At 39.9% G+C, this 23528-nt stretch overlaps 1 protein-coding gene across 11 annotated transcripts in view; it reads right to left on the bottom strand.

Moving 5' to 3' along the window:
* Positions 1 to 23528, bottom strand: part of SMARCA2 (SWI/SNF related BAF chromatin remodeling complex subunit ATPase 2) — a 165276-nt gene that overhangs the window by 89904 nt on the left and 51844 nt on the right. For all 11 annotated transcript variants that reach the window (XM_075208910.1, XM_075208824.1, XM_075208873.1 and 8 more), the window contains 11 exons: positions 22760 to 22933; positions 21874 to 22041; positions 16159 to 16212; positions 14755 to 14885; positions 14544 to 14601; positions 13538 to 13638; positions 12785 to 12932; positions 4712 to 4875; positions 4241 to 4307; positions 3103 to 3213; positions 1695 to 1937 (listed from right to left, as the gene is read on the bottom strand). In XM_075208910.1, coding sequence (XP_075065011.1) covers positions 1695 to 1937; positions 3103 to 3213; positions 4241 to 4307; positions 4712 to 4875; positions 12785 to 12932; positions 13538 to 13638; positions 14544 to 14601; positions 14755 to 14885; positions 16159 to 16212; positions 21874 to 22041; positions 22760 to 22933 — 1419 coding nt within the window. The remainder of the gene's footprint in view (positions 1 to 1694; positions 1938 to 3102; positions 3214 to 4240; positions 4308 to 4711; positions 4876 to 12784; positions 12933 to 13537; positions 13639 to 14543; positions 14602 to 14754; positions 14886 to 16158; positions 16213 to 21873; positions 22042 to 22759; positions 22934 to 23528) is intronic.

Below are 23528 nucleotides of genomic sequence, written 5' to 3'. Positions count from 1 at the left end.
GTTAGAAATAGTATAGAAGGTGTTTGTCTTTAGAGAGCAGTAACATTTGAAATGTAATATATGACAGCAATACTTGAGGAATACTTGATAAAGCCATTTAAAACAAAGCAACTCACATACATGTTTATAGAGAAGCTCCACACATTACTGAAAATATTTTAGAAAAGTGTACCATACCATCTCATCAATCAAAGTTTTCTCTTAGTACTTCATCTTTAAATACATTTTATGTTTTTGCCAATGCGTTCAGTTGACTTTTTTTTTTTTTTTTTTTTAAATCCAAGGAGAGCAGATTGTAGAACATTACTTTATGCAGATATTTTTGGCAGTGAATGTGATCTATGAAAGATAGCCACTACTTAACTATGGCAAGAAAGTGCAAAGCAGAATTGCCCATATATGAAGCTCTTTCAAGTATCTCAATAGTTTAAGTAAAATCTATTCTCATTATCATTTATTTATATAGCGCCACTAATTCCGCAGCGCTGCCCAGAGAACGCACTCACATCTGTCCCTGCCCCAATAGAGCTTACAGTCTAAATCCCCTAACAAACACACACACAGACAGACTAGGGTGAATTTGATAGCAGCCAATTAACCTACTAGTATGTTCTTAGATTGTGGGAGAAAACCGGAGCCCGGAGGAAACCCACGCAAACACGGGGAGAACATACTAACTCCACACAGATAAGGCCATGGTCGGGAATCGAACTCATGACCCCAGTGCTGTGAGGCAGAAGTGCTAATCACTAAGCCACCGTGCTGCCTCTCTGCCGCCATCAAACAACACAACAAAATAAAAAATAGCTTCCAACAAACTATGCCTATATACTTCAAGTATAAAACACCCTAAATAGAAACCAGCAATAGTTTTATGGGTAAAAAAATATTCTCAGAACAGCCAGCAACATGAATATTAACTACCACTTAACACTGTAAATATGCACTGTGGTAAACAATGAGTGAAGTATTGTTAGTATTTGATAATAACGTAACATGTCTGCTCTGTAAGTTGCGCAATGTAAATGCCAAGACCCGAACCCCACAGCTAGTTTAAAAGTCCGTCCCAATTTTTGTTTAGCTGGTTTGATAAACTCCCTTCCAGTGTATCTAATGGTACCTGCAGGTGAAGAATATTTTCTCTTAAGGGAGAACAATTCCATGTAATTCTATGAAAACAACCAGCCATCACCATATAATCTGCCCCATATCAGCAGTTCCAAAATACCTAGGACGACTAGATTTTCATGCTGCGGCTTCAAAATCCCGCTGCGGCTTGCAAAAAGGACTGCATAAGACATGCCTTCTGGATGGAGACTACTAATTGTAAAATATCCATTAAGTCTATTAAGTGTAGTTTATAAAGAAAAAAAGGTTTCACAATTAAAGGAATGGTAAAAAAGGGGAACATAACATGATTTTGGAATCCTCTGAATTAATATCACTAAAAACTCTATATATGCCACATACAGCAATGTGAGAGCTGATGGCATCTGATTTTGTAATATAATATCTTGGGTCTATGTAATCATGATAAATTTAATATGCATGCTAAAGTCTCCAAAAATGTGTTTTTGTACAGCAAAGATTTTAACTCAATCGCATAATTCTAGCTTTCATAGTGTAAATTGCATTTTTTATTTCCTGGTTCCCTGCAAATAATCTACCAGGGTCATTAAAACAAAGTGCATTACCCTCTCTCCAGTCATGGCAAATGGAGCATTGAACCATTGCTCAAATGTGCTGCAGCTTTTGAAGATGGTAGGCAAAAGAAAATTCAGCAAAGCCCAAAGCTCCGGCAATTTGTTCTGGAGCGGAGTTCCTGTTAGCAGTATACGTCTTGGAGCCACATAATGTGTGTTCAGTACTTGAGTTAACTTGCAATGGTGATTTTTCATCCGATGCCCTTCATCCACAATCATGTACTTCCATCGTATCTATAAACATGGCACAGGTAGATTTAGATACACCATTGCATTTTAATACATTTATGAAAACTGTTCCACAGGCAACTGAAAAAATAGTGTTGCAACCTATAGTAACCAGATGTTTGCTTCCACTTTCTAATCTCTACTGTAAATGTGACCGTCAAAATCGTATTGGTTGCTATGCGTCCTTTTCCACAGTTACCCGTGAAAGATCTATAATAAATATTCAGCAGTGTCCAGAAATTTATATTAGTTAATAACTTATATAGTATTTTTACCACACTACATTTCAATAATTCATTACACACAACTAAATGTTTTCTTTTTTACAAAAACAGCTGCTGAAACTGGTTTTTTTTGCCAAATGTTTGTCAAATAAAGCAATGGTGAGTCAGTATTAGAAGCAATGTGACTCAAGCAGCAGTGCACTATATTGTATGTTCTTAATTATCTAGAGAGAAAAATGTACAAACTGTGTGAGAAGAACAGACTTACTTTAGTAACAATAAATATACTTTATCTGCAAGTTGCACGAAGCGTTCGCATATGAATAATTTGGACAGCTACCCACACGGCTTTCCCAGGAGGCAGTTGTTTGCCAGACTATCTGCGTACTTGCCAACAACTTCAAATAAAATCATTTTAATGCATCAGAAAATCCTCCTGAACACTGATTTATACTTTAATGGGATTATAACCCAGAGCAGACCTAACCAAAAATAAGGTGGTAGTGGGCAAACTGTAAACGACATCAGGAAAGAGAGCAGTCAGGAGATACAGAATACTTTCATTTCCATCTGCCAGCTATTCTTGCTTAGAGTAGAAACAGCTTCCACTGATCACATGTTGGGATAAACTAGACCAGAAATTACCAATGTGAAATACATCGGATCTGACTATGTGAAAACAGACTGCTGGCTGAAGAAAGTATATTTATGAAGGAGAACTAAATATTCCTGGCTTGCAATGGTAAGCCTTCACTGCCTGCACTGCAGACTTTTGATACCACAGGCATTAATAAAAGATCATAAGCAATAGCACAATCTGATCATGATCCAAATGATGGTGCAAAAACAACAAACCTAAATCTAACTAAAAAGCATATTATGGCTTCTTCTCAATTATGTGTTAAACAAGTATGGCATAAATAAAAATGGAGAACAAGATAAAGTACCTTTGCAAGGATGTGCTTGTCTTTTATAATGTACTCGTAGGTTGTCAAGAGGACATTAAATTTTCCAGAGCGGAGCTGTGGGACCAAAGAGCGTCTCATAGCAGGCGTTCCCTAAAATGATGAGACAAGGCAGGAGACAGCACTATTGACCATCTGGTAACACAATGTAACAACAGCTAGATTTACTAAACAATGATTTAAAGACAGTATGTGGAAACAATTGAGGCAAAATATACTTTGTTTAATAACACAATCATCTTTTGTGACTTCTGAAAACATGGTTCACCTGGCAACTCTTTGGGGGGTATTCAATTGTTAGCGTTAACGTAAAAAAACGAGCGCTCAAAAAAATCTTAGCGTTAATACGGTAATTACTCAGGGAGCGGCGAGCTGAAATTCCACGAGTAAACTACCGTATTAACGCTTTTCTCGCGCAATATTACCGTATAAACGGTAATATTTTTTGAGCGCTCGTTTTTTTCCGTTAACGCTAACAATTGAATACCTCCCTTAAAGTCAATACTTTGGGTGTCCCGAGCATGAAATGTACAAAACTTTATTTAAATAGAAACAAATATGAATGTACATTAAAAAAGAGCCTCCGAAAAAGAATTGCTTGAAAACACATTTTTCAATGTCATTTTATAACAAATGATAAAAAATATTTACAACATTTTGGGCCACTGTATCTTTTACATAAATTGCAGGAGATTTTTTCTTTGCAGACTCAAAAATGCAGCTCTACAACTGTCTCACAGCCTTGTAACCAGGCCATAAGCTATAAAACGTAGTAAAATGGTACAAACGTTGTCACCCTTCTCAAAGGTGCTTAGCTGTGACATTTCAGGGAAGCAGGTTGGCTTTTCCAAATATAGATCCAATCAGCCAAACACACAAAACGGCATGCAAGAGGAAGAACTATTATTGCTCTCATCAAATATATTAGATGTGATGATGAACAATTTTGTGCAGCTTTTTACATCTGAAAGTAATTAGTCTTTATTGCAGTCTCTTTAGTATGATTAGCTCGTGCTGCAGCACACACAGTAATGTTCTGCAGGGTCTTGGGAGGAGAACATGAAAAGAAAAAGCTATGGAGACAACTAGATTTCTAATTCTGTAAATAAACACAGCAAACCTTGTAAGCGATTTTCACCACGGATGGGGCCCATTTATCAAACTCATACTGCCAGTTGGATAATGTCCTAGGGAACAACAAACAAAATTATTTAAAAACAGAATTAAAAAAAAAAAAAAAAAAAAAAAAAAAAAAAGGGAAAATGTAAGATTTTTTTTAAAAAAATAAATACATCTAATACGACCCTGGAGTTCAAATGATCACCAGATGCTGGTGCTCTGCAATTATCACAATTGAAATTTTAACACATCACAAGATTGTCATCTGCTTCATTATTTGATTACAACAAAAATATAGTAGAGCTAATGTGCTAATGTGTGTAAACATCTATAGAACATATATTTCTTAGAGATAACTTTTGCTTTTTTTGCAATAAATATTTAATAAAACATATGAACAAATACTGCAGCCAAAAGCATATATCAATGCAGTAGTGAAAGCTCTAGTAAGGGAAACAAATGTTCTACTTACGATAGTGGAACAATAATAAGATAGGGGCCATTAAGTCTTTTGTGCTCCATGAGATAGGTTATGAGTGCAATAGTCTGAATTGTCTTTCCAAGCCCCATTTCATCAGCAAGAATTCCATTTAAGTTGTTGTTATATAGAGAAACCATCCATTCCAAGCCCTGGATCTGAAATTGCAAAGCAAAACAGATAAAATTCTGCAAAAGCACATTGGACAAGAATGTCTTTCTACGGATATGTGTGGCAAGAAAAAAAACTGAATTTTTATACTTACTTACATTTCTCTTAGTCTATTGTGGGACACTGGGTACATTGGGGTATAGTGTAAGGGGGATCCAGGCATGCAGGAACTTTACAGTTGTCCATAGGTCCTCCCCCTCTATACCCCTCTCCTGTTAGGCCTCAGTTTATGTTTAACCAAGCACCACAGAAAAGGAGACAAATAGGGGGAGAGAGTGAGAAAAAAAAAAAAAAAAAAAAAGAGGGAACAACAATATCCTCCCAAACAAGACAAAACTAAACAAGTTACACAAAAGGAGAGTGGGCGCCCGATGTCTCCCAATGGACTAAGAAAAATGGATTTTATGCAAGTATAAAAATCCTATTTTGTCCCGCATCCATTGGGGAACACCGGGGAAAAAACGTCCCATAGCTGCCACCACAAGCGGGAGTTTCTCAGAAGAAGCAGCTAGAAGCACCTTTTTCCAAAATTGGCATACCTGGATGCAAACACATTGAACATGTATAACGGGGTAAAGGTGTGAACAGTGGGCCAGGTAGATACCCGATATAGCTGCTCAGTCAAGGCACCATGCCATGCCTTGCAGGAAGCACACACCTTGCTGGTGGGATGAGCTTGAAGATTCGCAGGAACAGGCTGTCCTGCCCCGCCATAAGCCTGACGGATTACAGCCGTAATCCACCGAGCAACAGTAAGTTAAGAGGTTGGTCAGTGCATTTGTGTGAATTATAACGGACCAAAAGATCCAAAGTCTTGTTCATGTCTTGGGTCCTATGCACAAAAGTAAGCAGAGCTCTGACCGCAACCAGAGAACGAAGAGAAGCCTCGTCCTCTGAAGACCAACACCTGGTCAGAGCCAGGGTGACAATATCCTGATTAACATGAACCCAGGACACCACTTTAGAAAGAAAGGCTTGGTCCGAAGAACTGCCCTATCCTTATGAAAAACGAGAAGGAGACATGCTGGACAAGGCTGCCAACTCTAAAACTCTTCTAGCTGTAGAAATGGCCAAAAGGAAGTCTTCCACGTAAGGAATTTCAAGTCTATAGAGTTCAAGGATTCAAAATGGGAATGCTGCAAAGCATTCAGCACAAAGTTTAAATCCAAAATAGCCACTGGAGTAATATGAAGGCTGTACATTAAGCACCCCCTGCACTTCAGGCATCAAAGCAAGTCTTCTTTAAAAGAAAACAGAAAGAGCAGACACCTGAACCTCAAGATAGCTAAGGCGTAAACTAGCATTCAACCCATCCTGTAAGAACATAAGCAACCTGAACAACTGAAAAGAATAGGTAAGGAACCCCGTCCTTTCACACAAGGCAATTTACGTCCTCCAGACCCAGTGGTCATTTTTGGACAAATCGTGCGGAGCCTTGACTTAATGGGTCTGGGTGGAGCAGCACAACTGACCCCATGGAGAGATCATTGGTTTAACAGGTTTAAGGCCAATCTGGTACCATCAGAATGACCAGAATGCCTTCGCTCTTCACCTTCTTCAAGACCCTCGCGGACGCATTGCTTCCGGAGGGAGGTAAACCTGGTGGAAACGCACAGAGCATCTACTAAGACTGCCCAATGATCTCTTGCCCTGGAACAGAAGAGCTCGACCTTGCGGTTCAACAGAGAAGCCATTATGTCAACCTGACTGCTAACTTGCGAAATACCTCTGAATGAAGAGACAATTCACTGGGACAAAGAGTCTGCAAGCTCAGGGAGTTGGTTCCCAATTTTTAACCCCTGAGATCAAAACTGCCACAAAGGTCCGAGCGTGTTTTTGGCTCATTAAAAGATCATTTGTGTCTCTTTCATGGTTAAAGGACTCCTGATGCTGCTCTGGTTATTGGGATATGCCACCACTGTGGCATTGTCCGACTGTATCTTCACCACCCTGTCCTGCATGAAATGTTCAGCACTGACAATAGAGTGGAACACTGCTCGCAGTCCCATTACCTAGATCGGAGGCTTGGATACCTCCAGAGTCCAAAGACTGAAAGCAGTCGTGAAGACATACAGCTCCCCAACCCCAAACGCTGGCATTCATTCTCACCAAGGTCCAATCCCAGATTGAGAATTGGCGACCCCTGCAGATACTGTTCTTCTGCAGCCACCAAAGGAGCGACTGACGCATATGAGAGGAAAGACGAAACACCTGACTGAAAAGGTTCAGGTGAGATCTGTTCCACTTTGAGAAAAGTTCCTGCTGAAACTACCTTGCACTAAACTGAGCAAACTGGACCACTTCAACAGTTGTACCATCTTGCCCACAGCCTTCAGGCAGAAATGTACAGAAATCTGTCTGACAGTCATTATAGACCTTACCATCCTCAACAAGGCCTGAATCTTGACCGGTGGCAAAAACACCCGCTGTATGCAGATGTCGAAGAAAAGACACAAAAAGATCATCCGTTGGGATGGAGACAATATGGCCTTCTTCAAATAGAGTCTGCCCCATCACCTGGACAAGGGACAGAAACCCCAATGGTGAATCCACCTTGAGAAGATGTAAGGGATTATTATTATCATCATTTATTTGTTAGGCGACCACAAGGTTTCCGCAGCGCCGTACACAGTACAAACAGTAGACTATACAGGGTGACATAGTACAGAACAATAAACACAAAGTACCAATACTTCAGAAACTCCGGGCAGACATATGGGTAAAGACGGAGCAGAAGAACAGGTATGGAGACAGGAGGGGAGAGGGGCCCTGCTCATACGAGCTCACATCCTAAGGGAGGGTGAACAAACAGGCACAAGAGGGAGCCATTAAAGTAAGGGAGAGAAAGGCGGGGCTAGGGGAGAGAGGGGAGAACGAGAGAAGGAGGTTGGCGAAGGAGCAAGAAGGTTAGGGGTTAAGTGGATGATTCGTAGGCTTTGAGGAACAGGTGAGTTTTAAGTGCCCGTTTGAAGGAGCACAGACTGGGTGAGAGACGGATGGAGCGAGGGAGGTCGTTCCAGTGCAGGTGAGCAGCTCGGGAGAAGTCTTGGATTCTGGAGTGGGAAGAGGTAATCAGAGTGGAGGAGAGGCGACGGTCATTGGCCGAGCGCAGGGAGCGGGCAGGGGTGTGAATGGTGAGGAGGTTAGAGATATAGGGGGCAGTAGACTGGGAGAGAGCTTTGTAAGTGGTGGTGAGGAGTTTGAAAAGGATCCTGTAGGGGAAGGGGAGCCAGTGTAAGGCATGGCAGAGGGGAGGCAGAGGAGGAGCGTTGTGAGAGAAAGATGAGTCGAGCAGCCGCGTTGAAAACAGAACGAAGGGGGGCGAGGTGGGAGAGGGGGAGGCCAGTGAGAAGGTTACAGTAGTCGAGGCGGGAGATGATGAGTGCGTTGATGATAGTTTGGGTGGCATCTTGTGAGAGGAAGGATCCGGATGCAGGCGATGTTGCGCAGCTGGAAGCGGCAGGTTTGGGCAAGAGATTGAACGTGGGGGGTGAAGGAGAGAGAGGAGTCAAGGGTGACACTCAGGCAACGGAGCTGGGTGACAGAGGAGATGGTTGTGTTATTAACAACGATAGAGAGGTTGTGGGGGGAGGGAAGACAATGAGTTCAGTTTTTGAGATATTAATTTTGAGAAAGCCCGAGGACATCCAGGAGGAGATGGCAAAGAGGCAGTCGGATACACGAGAGAGGAGAGTGGGAGAGAGATCAGGAGAAGATACGTAGAGCTGAATGTCGTCAGCATAGAGGTGATACTGAAGACCGTAGGAGGAGATGAGAGCCCCGAGGGAGGAAGTGTAAAGCGAGAATAGTAAGGGGCCGAGAATGACCCCCTTGGACCGCAACAGTTCCGCTATGACTGCCATGATCTTGGTGAAGACCTCTGGGGCCGTGTGAGACCAAAAGGAAGAGCCCTGAACTGATAATGGTCCGATTGGACATCTGGGACACGTATTTACATGTTCCCGTTTGAGAGGGTCATCAATCCTTTCTCAGGTTTGCTGTTCCGAGACACCATGAACTCGCCCTGTTCCATGCTGTGAATTACATAATTGAAGGACTCCATCTTGAATTTGGGCACCTGCAGCTGGGTGATCAAAGATTTAAGGTTCAGGATCGGCATTAATGATTCAACAGGCTTTGGAACCAGAAACAGATTGGAATAAAACTCCAAACCAGTATAACCACCAGTATAACCACCCCTTAGAAATCAGGGAGGGGGAAGGCCTCTCGCAGAGCCCGATGCTCTGTGCAACCTGCGGGGTGCCCTATGGAGAAGAACCGTCTGGTGGAATACCTGAGTAGATCTACATACAACATAGAAACATAGAATTTGACAGCAGATAAGAACCGCTTGACCCATCGAGTCTGCCCAATTTTTTTCTATTAACCTATGGTAATCTCAAATCCTATTAGGTCTTTTATTTTTGTAAGGATATCCTTATGTCTGTCCCAAGCATGTTTAAATTGCACTACAGTATTAACCTCTGCCACCTCTGATGGGAGGCTATTCCACTTATTCACTACCCTTTCTGTGAAGTAGTTTTTCCTCAAATTTCTTCTGCACCTACTTCCCTATAGTTTCAGTGCATGTTCTCATGTTCTAATATTTCTTTTCCTTTGAAGAATGTTTCCCTCTGTCCATGATTCCCCTCACCCAGGCAACCGAGGTGGTCCGAAACCACTGAATCTGGAAGAGGAGAAACCAGGCTCCCACCACAGCGGACTGCATGTCAGCAGACCTAGTTGCTAGACGCCTAGCAGACCAGGCCTGGGGGAAGATGACTGTCCTCTGGAGTGCTGACTCTGCGACCAGCCAGAGGAACGAAATAAGTAAAACCCTAGGCTTTGGAGCACTACCAGGAAGGAAAGCACTTTTTCATTTTGTTATCTGAGTAACAATGTTGTCAAACTCCAAACTTAAGGCAGAGAGTCCAACAGGCCAAGACCACAGAGGTAGATATCCGTGCCATTATCAAACCCGTGTCTAGGGTTGCGTCCACCATGTCCCTCAATCCACAAACTGGCAGACTACGCACAAAGTGTTGAAGCCTGGTTTTTGCAGAATTGGAATTTATTGTTGCATCCGGCACAGGTAAACTTCGTCATAGAAGTCCCCCTTCGAGGATCTCCATGTATTGGACATGACAGACTCAGACAGGAGAAAAAACACACAAGAAAAAAAGAGAAGTATCACATAATCAGGGACAGTAAAGTGAGCCTGCAATACAGTCCCAGAGCCCAACAAATCTGAGGGACTAACCACTGAGAAAACTAACCCCACAGCTAATACAGATGGAAGGACAGAGAAGGGGATTGTTTGAGCTTTAAAATGTCTGCTGTTCTGGCATCTGCACATGAGGAGTGAGAGACCACTAACGAGGAAGTGCAGGGAAGGAAAACCTCCCAAGCCCGCCCCCTTGGGGCCCAGCACAGGATTGGAAGCCGTCCAGAAACACAGTCCCCTCCACCATTTCAGTAACTAGCAGGGACTTACACTATAATTGTATCCCCCACCTGAGACAGCCGTCCCTGGTGCCATTCCTGGTTTCCTAAGACCCCCACTCCCAGAGCTGTAGGTGAGGGTCTTATGAGGCCGGGAATATACTTACCAACTGCCGCTCTTCTGTTGCATGGTGAGGCGATGGCTGCATTCCTGCATTTGTTGTTAAGGAATACCAAGCACAGCCTGCGGTGACTGTGGCCAGCTCCTCTTCCAGAAGAGTCCAGCGCTAGAAGCGGTGGGGGCGGCAATGGAAGCACCCCCTCAGCAACTCTGATCCCTCCCTCCTAGCAGCGCATAACTGAACAATATGGCTCCGTCCATCTTATGTGGCAAAAGCCTCAAAGTAAATAAACTAAAAACAAATACAAAAGTAATAAAAATGGTTGCCCAGCGGCCCCAAAAAACATGTCCTGTCACGCTGGGGCACTAAACTGAGGCCTAACAGGAGAGGGTCATAGTGTGGAAGTAGTTATCGACAACTGTTAAGTTCTTAAAGTGCCCGAACACCTAGATCTCTTACACTATATCCCAAAGTTCCTGGTGTCCACCAATGGATGTGGGATAAATATACTTTAAAAGTTACTTTACACAGGTGTACAATCTTATTACCAAAAACGTAAATACAGTTTTATTATTAACATTTATTTACATAGTGCCAACATATTCCATAGCACTGTACAATTGCCTGGTTGCAGGCTTACAATCTATAGGGCAATAGTAGCTTGATACACGAGGTTAAATGCCACAACTTGCATATTGGTTCATCTAGTCTGTAATGGGAAAATTTGTCTAGCAGATTTGTTCAATATTAATGGTAGGGGTGAAAGTCTGATTAGGAAAAGACCAATAAGAAGGAAATTTCAAAAATCAAAGTGAGAGATTACAAAAACATGAATTCAATGTTTTGGCAGTTTGAGTGAGATATGTGCATATTCTAAAGATGTTTCTTAAATGCATAGCATAGGTTTTGGATACAGATAGAATGTGGGAAACAGGTCAGTTCTGAGCCAAGGATAAAACTTGGGCAGAGAGCATGAGAGGTAGGGTTTATTGTCTATTGGCAAGATCATGGGTTTGGTGGTCAGAAGAGTTGATGTGGGTGGGTTAATAAGAGATGCCGAGGTCATGAGCAACACTGAGGAGGAGTAGCTGGAGCCACTTGATCATGGGCTGTTGCTGGGATATGAGTAAGATGTGAAACTGTCAGATCAGAATAGAAGAATGTAGAAATTGTTGAACTAAGTTATTGGAAAGTTGTATAACCAATAGAACGGTGACTTCTATGGGTATGAGAAGTATTGGTTGAGTAGGTGGGCAAAGAGATTAATGAAATTACCTGCTAGATGCAAAATGTAAATATAAAATTAAATATAATTTTAAATAAATATTTACATTAAAAAATGTAAACATAAAAACTAATACCCCATTCATACTGCACCAAAATCCCGGGTTTTTGCCGGGGCGAGCTCAAACGACCCGGGTCTTGGTGTAGTATGAATGGTACAAGTAAAAAATCCCAGGTCTAAAAACCCGGGTCTTCAACCCGGGATTTATCGAGGGGTAATTCCCGGGTCAACCCGGGTTGCACAGAAAACAAGCGGATTGGCTGTCTGCCTGTCTCTGGAGGATGATGTCATCGGTGGGAGCCCGTGGAAGAAAAAAAAAACAGTCACCTTTCAATGACATCACCATTTTTCAGCCAATGAAAACTGCTCTGGTGATGACTCCCACAAATTGCCAGGGCACAGACTTGTGTAGTATGAATGGGGTCAACCCGGGAAATTCCCGGGTCCGAGGTGCAGTATGAATGGTGTTTCCGAGCTGGGACGCTCCGAGCCCCGGCAAAAACCCGGCTTGAAAAACCCGGGATATTGCCGGGGCGGCAGTATGAAAGTGGTATTAATCTGATAAAATAAAAAAAATCTAAAAATATATGGTGTCACTAAATCTGCCACTCTATTGAGGTTTCCAGAACCAGCATCTCTTTCTAAAAAGTGTGTCGAGTTCTCAAAACTGTGCACTGTAGAGAATTGTGGAATTTGAAAGGATGGCCGAAGCAACCATAAAGTCATGTGATCCCACTCTATCCAATACAGTCCAGATCATTATGCACATCTTCCAGGAAGAAACTTGAATTGATAAAAAGTTTTGGTGGGAGACATACAGATTAAGGTGAGAAAGTAGGTGTGGATTTAAGGGGAGTGAATTTGATGTAATTGGGCTATACGTCATTTCCATTTTTCTACTAGTTAATCAATCTGCCCTTAAACTATATTTTTTATATATATGCTCAGCTTAACAAGATCATTGGTCTATATTCATGATTACCACATAAATAAATGAAAATAATAAAAAAAGGACATACATATAGAAGATACAGAATAAAAACGTACCTGGTAATGTTTAAGGCTACCGTTAACAAGAAGAGAGGATTGCTTCTCCACCCTTTCTGTGACTGCATGAGCTACTCCATAGTAGGACTGAGACTGGCGGGCATCTGCCTGCATACCATACTCATCATCCACATCCTGCTTTGCTGTCCTAAGGTACAAATTGATTTCACAGGTGTTTTAAAAAAAGCAAAACAAAAGAAAAGAAAAATAAATAAATAAATATATACCTATATCCGAAAAGGCAAGATTCAAAGGGTCTAAATCGTAAACCTCTACCCTGGTTTAAAGTGTAATTTGTTATGAAATATTCAGCTGATCAGATTAATCAAATTAGATCAAATTAATGCACCATTTTATAAACCAGGGTTCTCTGCTACAAAAACATTCTCACAACTACAGGCACAGTTATATATACATACACATGCTTCATGGGCTTGGCAGGTCTATTAATTATATCTACTTTTCTTTATCCTTTATTCACTAGGTGTGCCCTATGTCACAGATAGGTTAAAAAGTGGTTTGTGCACAAGACCTAAAAAGTGATATTTCTCTTCCTGTTGCTTTTATAGTAGATCATGAGCTTTAAAATTATTGTAGGATCTAACAAACTTTGCAAATGTACACATTGTAACTTGTTCTCCTTTGGAGCAAATTTGTTGTGCATTACTTTAACTACAATGTAATTTTCTGGAAAAAGGAACAGCTGGCAAAGATAAAGTGATGAGAATTCCCAAAGTATAACCAGGGGCATACTCAATGATATGCTTAGCACTGTGTTGTGCAAGGTCCTCAGTGTTCAGATCCAAGCGTTTCTTTTCATCTGCTTCCAATCTGCTAGATTCATCATCGTCGTCCTATAGAAAAACAATCCATGGTTAAAATAGTAATGTTGTATAATTCTTTGGTCTATTACATTAACCCTTGAAAGTTAGCAACACAAATAGTAAAAAAAAAAAAAAAACCACAAAAAAACACCTGCACAAAACTCTTAGATACAACTATATATTAGACTAGATATAGTAACTATACATGAAATAAATACTGATTCTCCCCCCTCCCCACACACCACCCATTCCCTTTCATGTACACTGACTACTGTAGTTGCCAATATATTGACATAGTTGCCAACTGTCCATATGTTTAAGCAAAATCCCAGGTATTAGAGACTTACCCCACTGCCCGAAAACACAAAGTAAGCAAATGGACACAGACACTTTCTGGCAATCACTTGATTTGTGTTAATTATGATTACTCAATGCACTAAATACATAGCCCACTTCCACATTAAATGAACATGCATATAACACAGACGTATAACACAAGGTTTTGTCTACACTATATCTAGTGTTTTTCTTCAATGTGTATGAGCCCTAATGGGGAACCATAACAATTGGAAACTCTTACTATTCCACATAAATCAATTAAAACATGGGGTTTATGTTAGATAAATATGTCATGAAAACCCCAAACATGTCAACTCATATACAACACGTGATCTAATATTTCAAAATGGTGTGTGCATAAAACACATGGGATAAAGGATTACCTGGTGAAACATTTAAAAAAAAATTGACTTTACAAGGTTACAGAGTAGCTTTGTGTTAATTTAAAAGTAACAGGTTTGCAGGATTTTATTATTGCAGGTTATGGACCTACAAAATCCCTTACAATCTACAGTGGAGTGTATGCTTATTCTTGTACTACATGAGGAATATTCAAACGGTGCCATCTATAAGCACAATTTATATGACACACATACCTCCTCCTCATACTCCGAGCTACTTTCTTCACTGTCAGATCTAGGAGCTACTTCATATCTTAGGAAGGCGGAGAAAAAACACAGAATAATTAAAATAATTGCTATTTTTAGATGTTTGCATTTCGTTTATAACGCTAACAAGGCTGAATGGGAAAGAATGGAAAAGAAGAATAGAAAACATGCATGAAGAGACTCTAAAACAGCAACTCACCCTGGATTCATCTCCAGCCATGTCTCAAGCTGACTGGCTTTTGGTGCCTCTGGAGCAAGCAGTACTTTCCCTGTTTCAGTATGAATAACCTTTACAGGTAGATCGCTCATCTGACTGCTATCATCTATTAGCTAAATGAAGAAAAAATAAATCAAAATGAGATTTCTTTTTTTAATGAAAGCAATATTCAGAATATGCCCCAAACTAATATATTTGTGCAAATACATGAACAACATACATGCACATTAACTGAATGCAGTGAAGAGAACCCACTAAGGTTCTGCAGTAACATCTACATCAACATTTATCCTGTATGCGTTTTTTCCCAAATTGATTCCTTCAATAATGAAAGTGTAAAAGATATTATCAATTTTTTCCTTTCTTTAATGCATTTTTATTTTGCCGGAGCTGTAGAAAGGAAAGGAATTTTAAAATATCCAAGTGGTAGCTATTTTTATTATTATTATTATTCAAGCCAGAGGTGTGGTGCCTCCATCTCCTAATGCTAAGTGAGTACACAGTGCACAGGGGTTGGTACTTTAGGCCCATTGCTCCCCATCCCCTGGAGGAAAAAGGCTTCACAGGGGGAAAGTGTCTTCAGTCTATCAGATACGGGGAGAATGGAGGCGCATAAGTGTACTATCTTTCATCACAACAAACGTGAAAAAGCACAAAAATGGCGTGACAAAAAAGTGCCATTGCTCAGTGCAATAAATAGGAGCCATAAGGCTACAGCCTTTTGGACGAATTTGTAAAAATTGTCCTCTCCATGGCCAAAAGGCTAAGGTAAAGAAAATATAGTGTCACCAGAAATGTTACGGTGATCAGTTCTAAAGTGCCATACTCTATGCACACAGTGTGTCCTACCCCACTTGTGTATTTTCAGTCCCTACCATCTCAGGCAGCAGCAGGGGCACAGAGCCCCTCCGGCTTCAGGGGACTGGCCTTTTTAACCATTAATACTCAACATAGTGTATATCACTGCAATTTGATATTTAGAATACTTAGATTTATTACTAACTACAAACATGTTTGTGATGAATAATGCTAACAACGAACACTTATTACACCAATTATATGGAACAACTGTCCTTTCTGTTCCAAATACTGTAACATGAAGTGAAAAACATAATTTATTCTATTTAAATTAGCATTAGACCTCTCCGAATCCTCCTATATTGTTATGTCAATTCTTCTTATCATTACTTACAAATGACGCTTCACTTAAAAATTCCAATTTTCTATTATTTTACTGAACTCTCCGATTTATTTTTTTCAGTTCATAAAATGGAAAATAAAATGTTTTAAACTTATTATGAAATTACTATTATACACTGAATAACATCTATTGTTGGCTGCAATTTCTTTCTTTGAAGTAACTTGTAATGTTAAGGACTACCTTACCTCTCCTTCAGGACCGAGGCCAGATACCATCGCCTCCACAGTTTCTTCCAACTTCTGTAACAAACAAACATTAAAATGCAATTAGATTATTTTAAAATGCCCAAGTACAATGAGCATGAACAGTACACAAAGAAAATGACCTTAAATAGAATATATGTAGTTATGCATCAATATTATTAAACAATTAAATGGAAAGTAACACTTAAATGGGAATAAAATGACACAAAACACTTTCCACAGCCACTCCCACAGCAAAAATAGAAAACGCAGATATTTTAAGATCCAACATCTGCTCATACATATGAAGGTTGTTCATTTGTATTTTATAATGACTTTCAAGAGTTCCACAAGCTAACCTCTTTCCAACCGGGGACTGCCTTATTTGAGACATAAAGCTAGGCCAAGGTGCTGGACATGCTGAAAGTAATTAAAACTTTTATATTAAAAATGTGTAATTGTAAACCATGAGTGCAATTTAAATCAATTTAAGGAGGCACCGGCTATACCATGTTTTCTTTTGTTACAAACCATTCTACATTGTACAGCCTGTGCCTCCGCAAGTGAGCACCTTAATACGACCAATGACAGTGTTGCTCTCTATAGTGATGTGATTTTGGGCGGACGGGCTGTTGATGCGCCGCATTTGTTTGAAGTCTGTTTTCCAACTAGTCGCCAGGAACAGACTGTTGGTAAGCAGTCTATCGCTGTTTTTATGTAGGGCATATTGTTGTCTGCTTTTCTGTAGTCGGCTTTTAGTACCCAACCCATTTAAAATATACTTCCCTTACATTCATTAGTAACAAAACCATTTTATTTAAACGGACAATATTTGATCTTAATAGAATTATAGAAAAGAAACAACGACAACAAAAAAAACTGGTCTAAATGTCATCTCCAGATTGCCCGCAAAATAAAACACAGTTCAGAGTGCATCGCCAGAAAAATTACAGCAAGGCAATTCAGTAATAACACTTACATCACTTTGGGATTTGCAAATGTAAACACAGCCTAATGATCATGTGAATGATCTCTCAGTGCACAGTAAGCAACATGCTAATGATAAACAGTGCTTTTCTGATATTCTTGTACAGAAAGACAAGTTCATTAGTTTAGCTTTCAGCTTCAAATGTAATTTTAAATTTTGGGTTTAAATGACCTTTAAATTTGCATTACCATATAAGTGACAGAGCATTATTTTAGCTATGTTTACCACTTTAAAATGGATTTGAATGATGGTTTTAAAGTGGGTGGACCAATCAAAAGTTTCAGCCACAATGACTGCACCTTCTGACTGGTCCTCCTGCTAACCCCCCCCCTCCATAGTGTCACAAAGCCCCTGGGATGTGAGATGAACCACAGAGAATGGCTGCCTGGAGTAGTCCCCTCCTCTCCATCTCGGTCTTATCAGTGTTTCCCAATGCTCTGTTCTTGGCCCTCTGCTCCTCTCTATTTACACCTTCTCTCTCAGCAAACACGTACCTTCGGCCTCCACTACCCCTTATACGCAGACAACACCCAAGTCTCCCTTCCCTCCACTTACCTCTCAGCTTTCCTATCCCATTTCTTCAACTGCCTCTCTGCAATCTCTACCTAGACGACTCAACGCTTCCTGAAACGTAACATGTCCCAATCTCCAAATCTCCCTTACAGTAGACATCACCCTCTTCCATTCACCACTCTTGCTGCCTGTGTCATCCATGACTCAGCCTTTAGCTTCACTATTTACACCCAAACTCTCTCACAGTCTTTGGTCTCCTCTTATTCCACAATATTGCCAAAATACACTGCTTCCTCTCCCAGGAAGTAACTAAAATCTTGGTCCACTCGCCTATCTTTCTGACTACTGTAACTTCCTCCTCGCTGGCCTTCCCCCTCACCCACCTTTCCTCCTTACAAACACGCCCCTCTCTGTACAGTCATGGCCAAAAATTGAGAATGACACGAGTATTGGTTTTCACAAAGTTTGTTACTTCAGTGTTTTTAGACCTTTTTGTCAGATGTTGCTATGGTATACTGAAGTAAAATCACAAGCATTTCATAAGTGTCAAAGGCTTTTATTGACAATTACATTAAGTTTATGCAAAGAGTCAATACTTGCAGTGTTGACCCTTCTTTTCATACTGTCAATCAACTTCTGGGCCACATACTGACTGATGGCCGCCCATTCTTGCCTAATCAATGCTTGGAGTTTGTCAGAATTTGTAGGTTTTTGTATGTCCACTCGTCTCTTGAGAATTGACCACAAGTTCTCAATGGGATTAAGGTCTGGGGAGTTTCCTGGTCATGGACCCAAAATTTCGATGTTTTGATCCTCGAGCCACTTAGGTATCAATTTTGCCTTATGGCAAGATGCTCCATCATGCTGGAAAAAGAATTGTTCGTCACCAAACTGTTCTTGGATGGTTGGGAGAAGTTGCTCTTGGATGCTTTGGTACCATTCTTGTTTCATGGCTGTTTTCTTAGGCAAAATTGTGAGTGAGCCCACTCCCTTGGCTGAGAAGCACATGAATGGTCTCAGAATGCTCTACTGTTGGCATGACACAAGACTGATGGTAGTGCTCAACTTTCCTTCTCCAGACAAGCGTTTTTCCAGATGCCCCAAACAATCTGAAAGGGGATTCATCAGAAAAAAGGACTTTACCCCAGTCCTCAGCAGTCCAATCCCTGTACCTTTTGCAGAATATCAGTTTGTCCCGGATGTTTGTCCTGGAGAGAAGTGGCTTCTTTGCTGGCCTTCTTGACACCAGGTCACCCTCTAAAAGTCTTCGCCTTACCATGCGTGCAGATGCACTCACACCTGCCTGCTGCCATTCCCGAGCAAGTTCTGCACTGGTGGTGCCCCGATCCCGCAACTGAATCAACCTTAGGAGACGATCCTGGCGCTTTCTGAATGTTCTAGGGCGCCCTGAAGCCTTCTTCACTAGTATTGAACCTCTCTCCTTGATGTTCTTGATAATCCGATAAATGGTTGATTTAGGTGCAATCTTACAGCAGCAATATTCTTGCCTGTGAAGCCCTTTTTCTGTAAAACAATGATGACTGCACGTGTTTCCTTGCAGGTAACCATGGTTAACAGAAGAACAAGGATTTGAAGCACCACCCTCCTTTTAAAGCTTCCAGTCTGTTATTCTAACCCAATCAGCATGAAAGTGATCTCTAGCCTTGTCCTCATCCACACTCTCATCTGTGTTAACGAGAGAATCACTGACCTGATGTCAGCTGGTCCTTTTGTGGCAGGGCTGAAATGCAGTGGAAATGTTTTTGGGATAAAGTTCATTGTCATGGCAAAGAGGGACTTTGAAATTAATTGCAATTCATCTGATCACTCTTCATGACATTCTGGAGTATATGCAAATTGGCATTATAAAAACTGAGCCAGCAGACTTTGTGAAAAATAATATTTGTGTCATTCGCAAAACTTTTGGCCATGACTAGAAATCTCTTTGCTAGTTCTCCATTGCTTCTGGAATTAAGCTGATGCTGCTCACCCTCAAGACCTCCACATACATCTCTGATCTTGTCACCAGATACATACCAGCACAACCATTCTGCTCTGTCTCTGACCTTTAACTCTTCTTCGCTCATTACCTCCTCCCAATCCCATCTCCAAGACTTCTCCAGCACTTTGTAACTCTTGCCTCATCCTATCAGACTCTCCCACAACCTTAAAATGCTCCCTTAAAACTCATGTCTTCATGCTTGCCTTCCTTATCCCCCCTCTTTATCCATTCCCTCTACTTCCTCTGTCCCCTAAGTGCACTCACATACTATTTGCACACTCCCTCTATAATGTAAACTCTCGCGAACAGTGTCCTCTCCACCCTATCTTAAGTCTATTTCCCTTGTAGGACCCTGACATTTGGTCTTAAGTTGAATCCTGTTCACTCATACACATGGACTTGTACCTCCTATCTGTATTAGCCAGATGATGACCAACCATGTATGTGTTGTTATGCTTAATTGTATATTGTTATATTTATTGTATTCAAGTAGGTCATATCTGTAAGACGATTGAACGACACTATGGAATCTGTGACACCTAATAAACGCTGATTATAAGCCCCAAGGGGCTCTGGCTTAATAACTGTTGTTAAGGTAGCTTTGAGTAAATGAGACTTCTCAGAAATATGCATTACAATGGGCTATCATGCTCATTTTAGAGGAAATAATTTCTTTGACTTTTAAGAGATGGGGAATATAAAATGTTTAAAAAATAGTTTAACAGGAAAAGAAAAAGTTATTGTCATGTAAAAAAAAATGCAGTAAATATAGATAAATGTTCAAAAACTGGACGAAAAATAGGTAGTGGAGGTACGATTGTAATTTGGACAGGAATATAAAAATAAATAAAGAAAAAGTAAAGCTGATGAGGGCAAACAAGGAGTGCAGCTGTGGTTGCATGGATACGGACATTTAAAACGCTACTAATGGGAACATTTGTGGGAAATGACTGTAACATACTTCAGATCTCAGGCTTCAAGTGCACTAGAAAAACAACCTACCAGAACTGAGGTAAACAAAATGATTTTAAGAACAAGAGTAAATAAAGGAACATTTTTTTCAGAAATATTTAAAATAATAGCTCAAACTTAGCAGTTGAAAATAACTGTGTAGAAAATAATACATTATAAGCTTTTATCAAAATATTACATTTGTCCTTTATTAAAAGAATATAGATATATCTATCTTTCTATCTACATCCTTCCCATCACACAAAACACAAAACCCTCTACCACATAAAAAAGAGCAGACTACCAGAATAGATGGATGGCTAGAATCTTCTCAGCCATGAACTATCTTTATAACTATAACAGCTTGCCAATGGTTTTATTTTAGCAAGGCTCATCTGTGCAGTAGGTAGTCAAGTGTAGGTCATCTAAAGTCTAGCATCAGTTTTAGCTAGGTTTATTTTTCAGCCTCCCTAATATTCCTATAAATGCAAAAATAGGGAAGAAAAGTACTGAAAACAGTACTCTCCTATAACTGGAGATACCTATAAAAATATATCTAAATGCACATAAATGAATAAAAGTACAGGAAAAGAAACCCCAACATTACAGCCAATTATATACTAAAGTAGTTTTAGTTGACCCATGCAAGAACTGAAACGCACACATTAACAATTGCAACACTGTAGATAAACACATTCTATAGCCACAAATAAAACATTTATCTCTGGGAAAAAGCCCTTTAAAAGTAGTTATGGTATTTATAGAACAGAACAGCATGTATATACTATCAAGGAATTGTAAAAAAAATAGCCATAACTGACACATGTTAAAAGTAGTTTCCATACTCCGAATTTGTCCAGTCTGTGGTCTTGCAGATTCCCGGCTTGTATGTAGCTCAACAGGAAAAATGAGCAAGTGTCTCAGTAGTGGCAGACATTCATGCTAATAAATAGTCCTCTGGAGCGGCATGTAGTGTCTCAGCTTGCAGGTGCATAGAGAGATGTTCACAAGTAAAAGGTTGGCAGAGTCCAGCAAAAAGGCAGCTAATTTTCTAGTTTGCTCTACAGTGATCAACCAATCTATCTCTATACACCTGCAAGAAACGACTCGAGAGAAAAGTCATTTGCCTTTTTTTTTCCTCAATGTCTGACTTCAGATAAACCATCCACCACAAGACTTCCAATTGGAGATATTTTGACATTGATTACCTGGTGATTAATGTATGGTTTCTAAAACCTTCTTACTCTCTTACATGTTTCCTTACCTTCTTTCTCCTCTTCTTCTTTTTCTCCTTGGCAGCCTGTGCTTGCTTGTGCTCCCACACCAAACTGGTCAGGTTAGCAACATACTCATCAGTTTGTTGGAGCAGGTAGGCCAGACGGCGATCTTTTTTCTGGTCAATAAGTTTACGGTAGCCTTCCTCATCTTCTGCCTGTTAGAAGACAAGTGTGAAGATTTTATGAATGCACCAAACTTACAAAAGTCAATCTAGCCAACATTTAGGAGAGAGAACAGACATGTACATATAGTTTTAGAAACATTTTGGAGACCAATAATTTTTTTATTTTGATCGGGATACCTTAAGTAAAGTGTGTAATTAATATTTAGTTCCGTGTTCCAGCACCTGCATAAAGAACAACTGTGTATTAAAATTGGTGCAGTTTGAAATAATTTTCATCTTTTTTTTTATATTTTTATACTTCCACCCAGGACCAGTATTCAGCTGGTTAAAAGTGCACACATTATTTAATTTGTGCAATATGAAGGACTGGTGATATGTCAAAAAGGTTTGTGGTGCTCAAAAGCACAACAGCATGTAAACCATCAGCTGCACAGTGTAATTATTAACGTATTTCAGGTCATTACTATCTTGGTATTCACTACAGTGCAAAATTGTTGTCATGCTGAAGAGGCCAGTTTCAGGAAACACAATCACCAAATAAATTAAAATGAAATTTAATTACGTTTTAAAAGATAAACATTACACACAATGCTATATGTATTAATTAAACAGAAACCTTTTAGATATGTTAATATTTTAACTGCTCCCCATTCACTGTCAACACCAAAATAAAAATGAAGTACACCGACTTATGTTTTATATTTACAACACTATGCTGTTGTTACAGTGTAACATTTGCTGCACTTACCATCAATCTTCTCATTCTTTCCTTCTCAATGCGCTCAGTTTCCTTCTTTTGTTCCCGCTCGGTGTTTGCATGCCATGTTGCAACCGCTTTAGAAAGTTTTTGGATTTTGCCAGTGACAGATCGGTGGTATTCTTTAAAATCTTTAGCATGTTGCAATATACTGTTAAGATATTCCTGTAGTAAAAACACACAAAAAAATTACTTTTCTCCAATTTACAGAAGAAGATGGAACATTACTTACTTAGTACACTAGCTCAAGATTAAATTAATTCCTATCACTGTTGGTCATATTTCAAAAATTAAAATTTCATGTCATTGGCACAGGTAGGTAGTATCTTATAAATAGCTCTTAATAAGGAACCTTTAGTTGAATGACTTCTGAACTGCGGGAAACAGAATTATGTGTATGACTAGTACAGGTGTATTAAGAGTATAAATGGAAACTGAAATGATTGAACGGCATTGTAAATAAAAAGGTTCTAAAATGTACATTTCAATTTTTGTAATCCAATTCTAAAGTACATAACATAATACAGCTCACCACCCCCGTATATAAAACAAACTTACATAAGCGAACATATTAAAGTTCTATGGTCCTAATAAATGATACAATAGCCACATTGGTGCAAGCTCTCACAAATAAAGGAGCCAACAGTGACCATAACAAAGTTTTCTTTAAGCTGGCTCCACTGTATTCTGTTCATTTTATATACAAATTGCATATTGCGTGAAAGGTGGAGGCTCCAGGCAAAGTCTAATTTTCAGTGTC

Source organism: Mixophyes fleayi, chromosome 1, assembly GCF_038048845.1.
Source record: "Mixophyes fleayi isolate aMixFle1 chromosome 1, aMixFle1.hap1, whole genome shotgun sequence".
Lineage (NCBI taxonomy): Eukaryota > Metazoa > Chordata > Amphibia > Anura > Limnodynastidae > Mixophyes > Mixophyes fleayi.
Note: the sequence above shows the minus strand (reverse complement) of the source record. Positions and strands in the feature narration are given on the sequence as shown.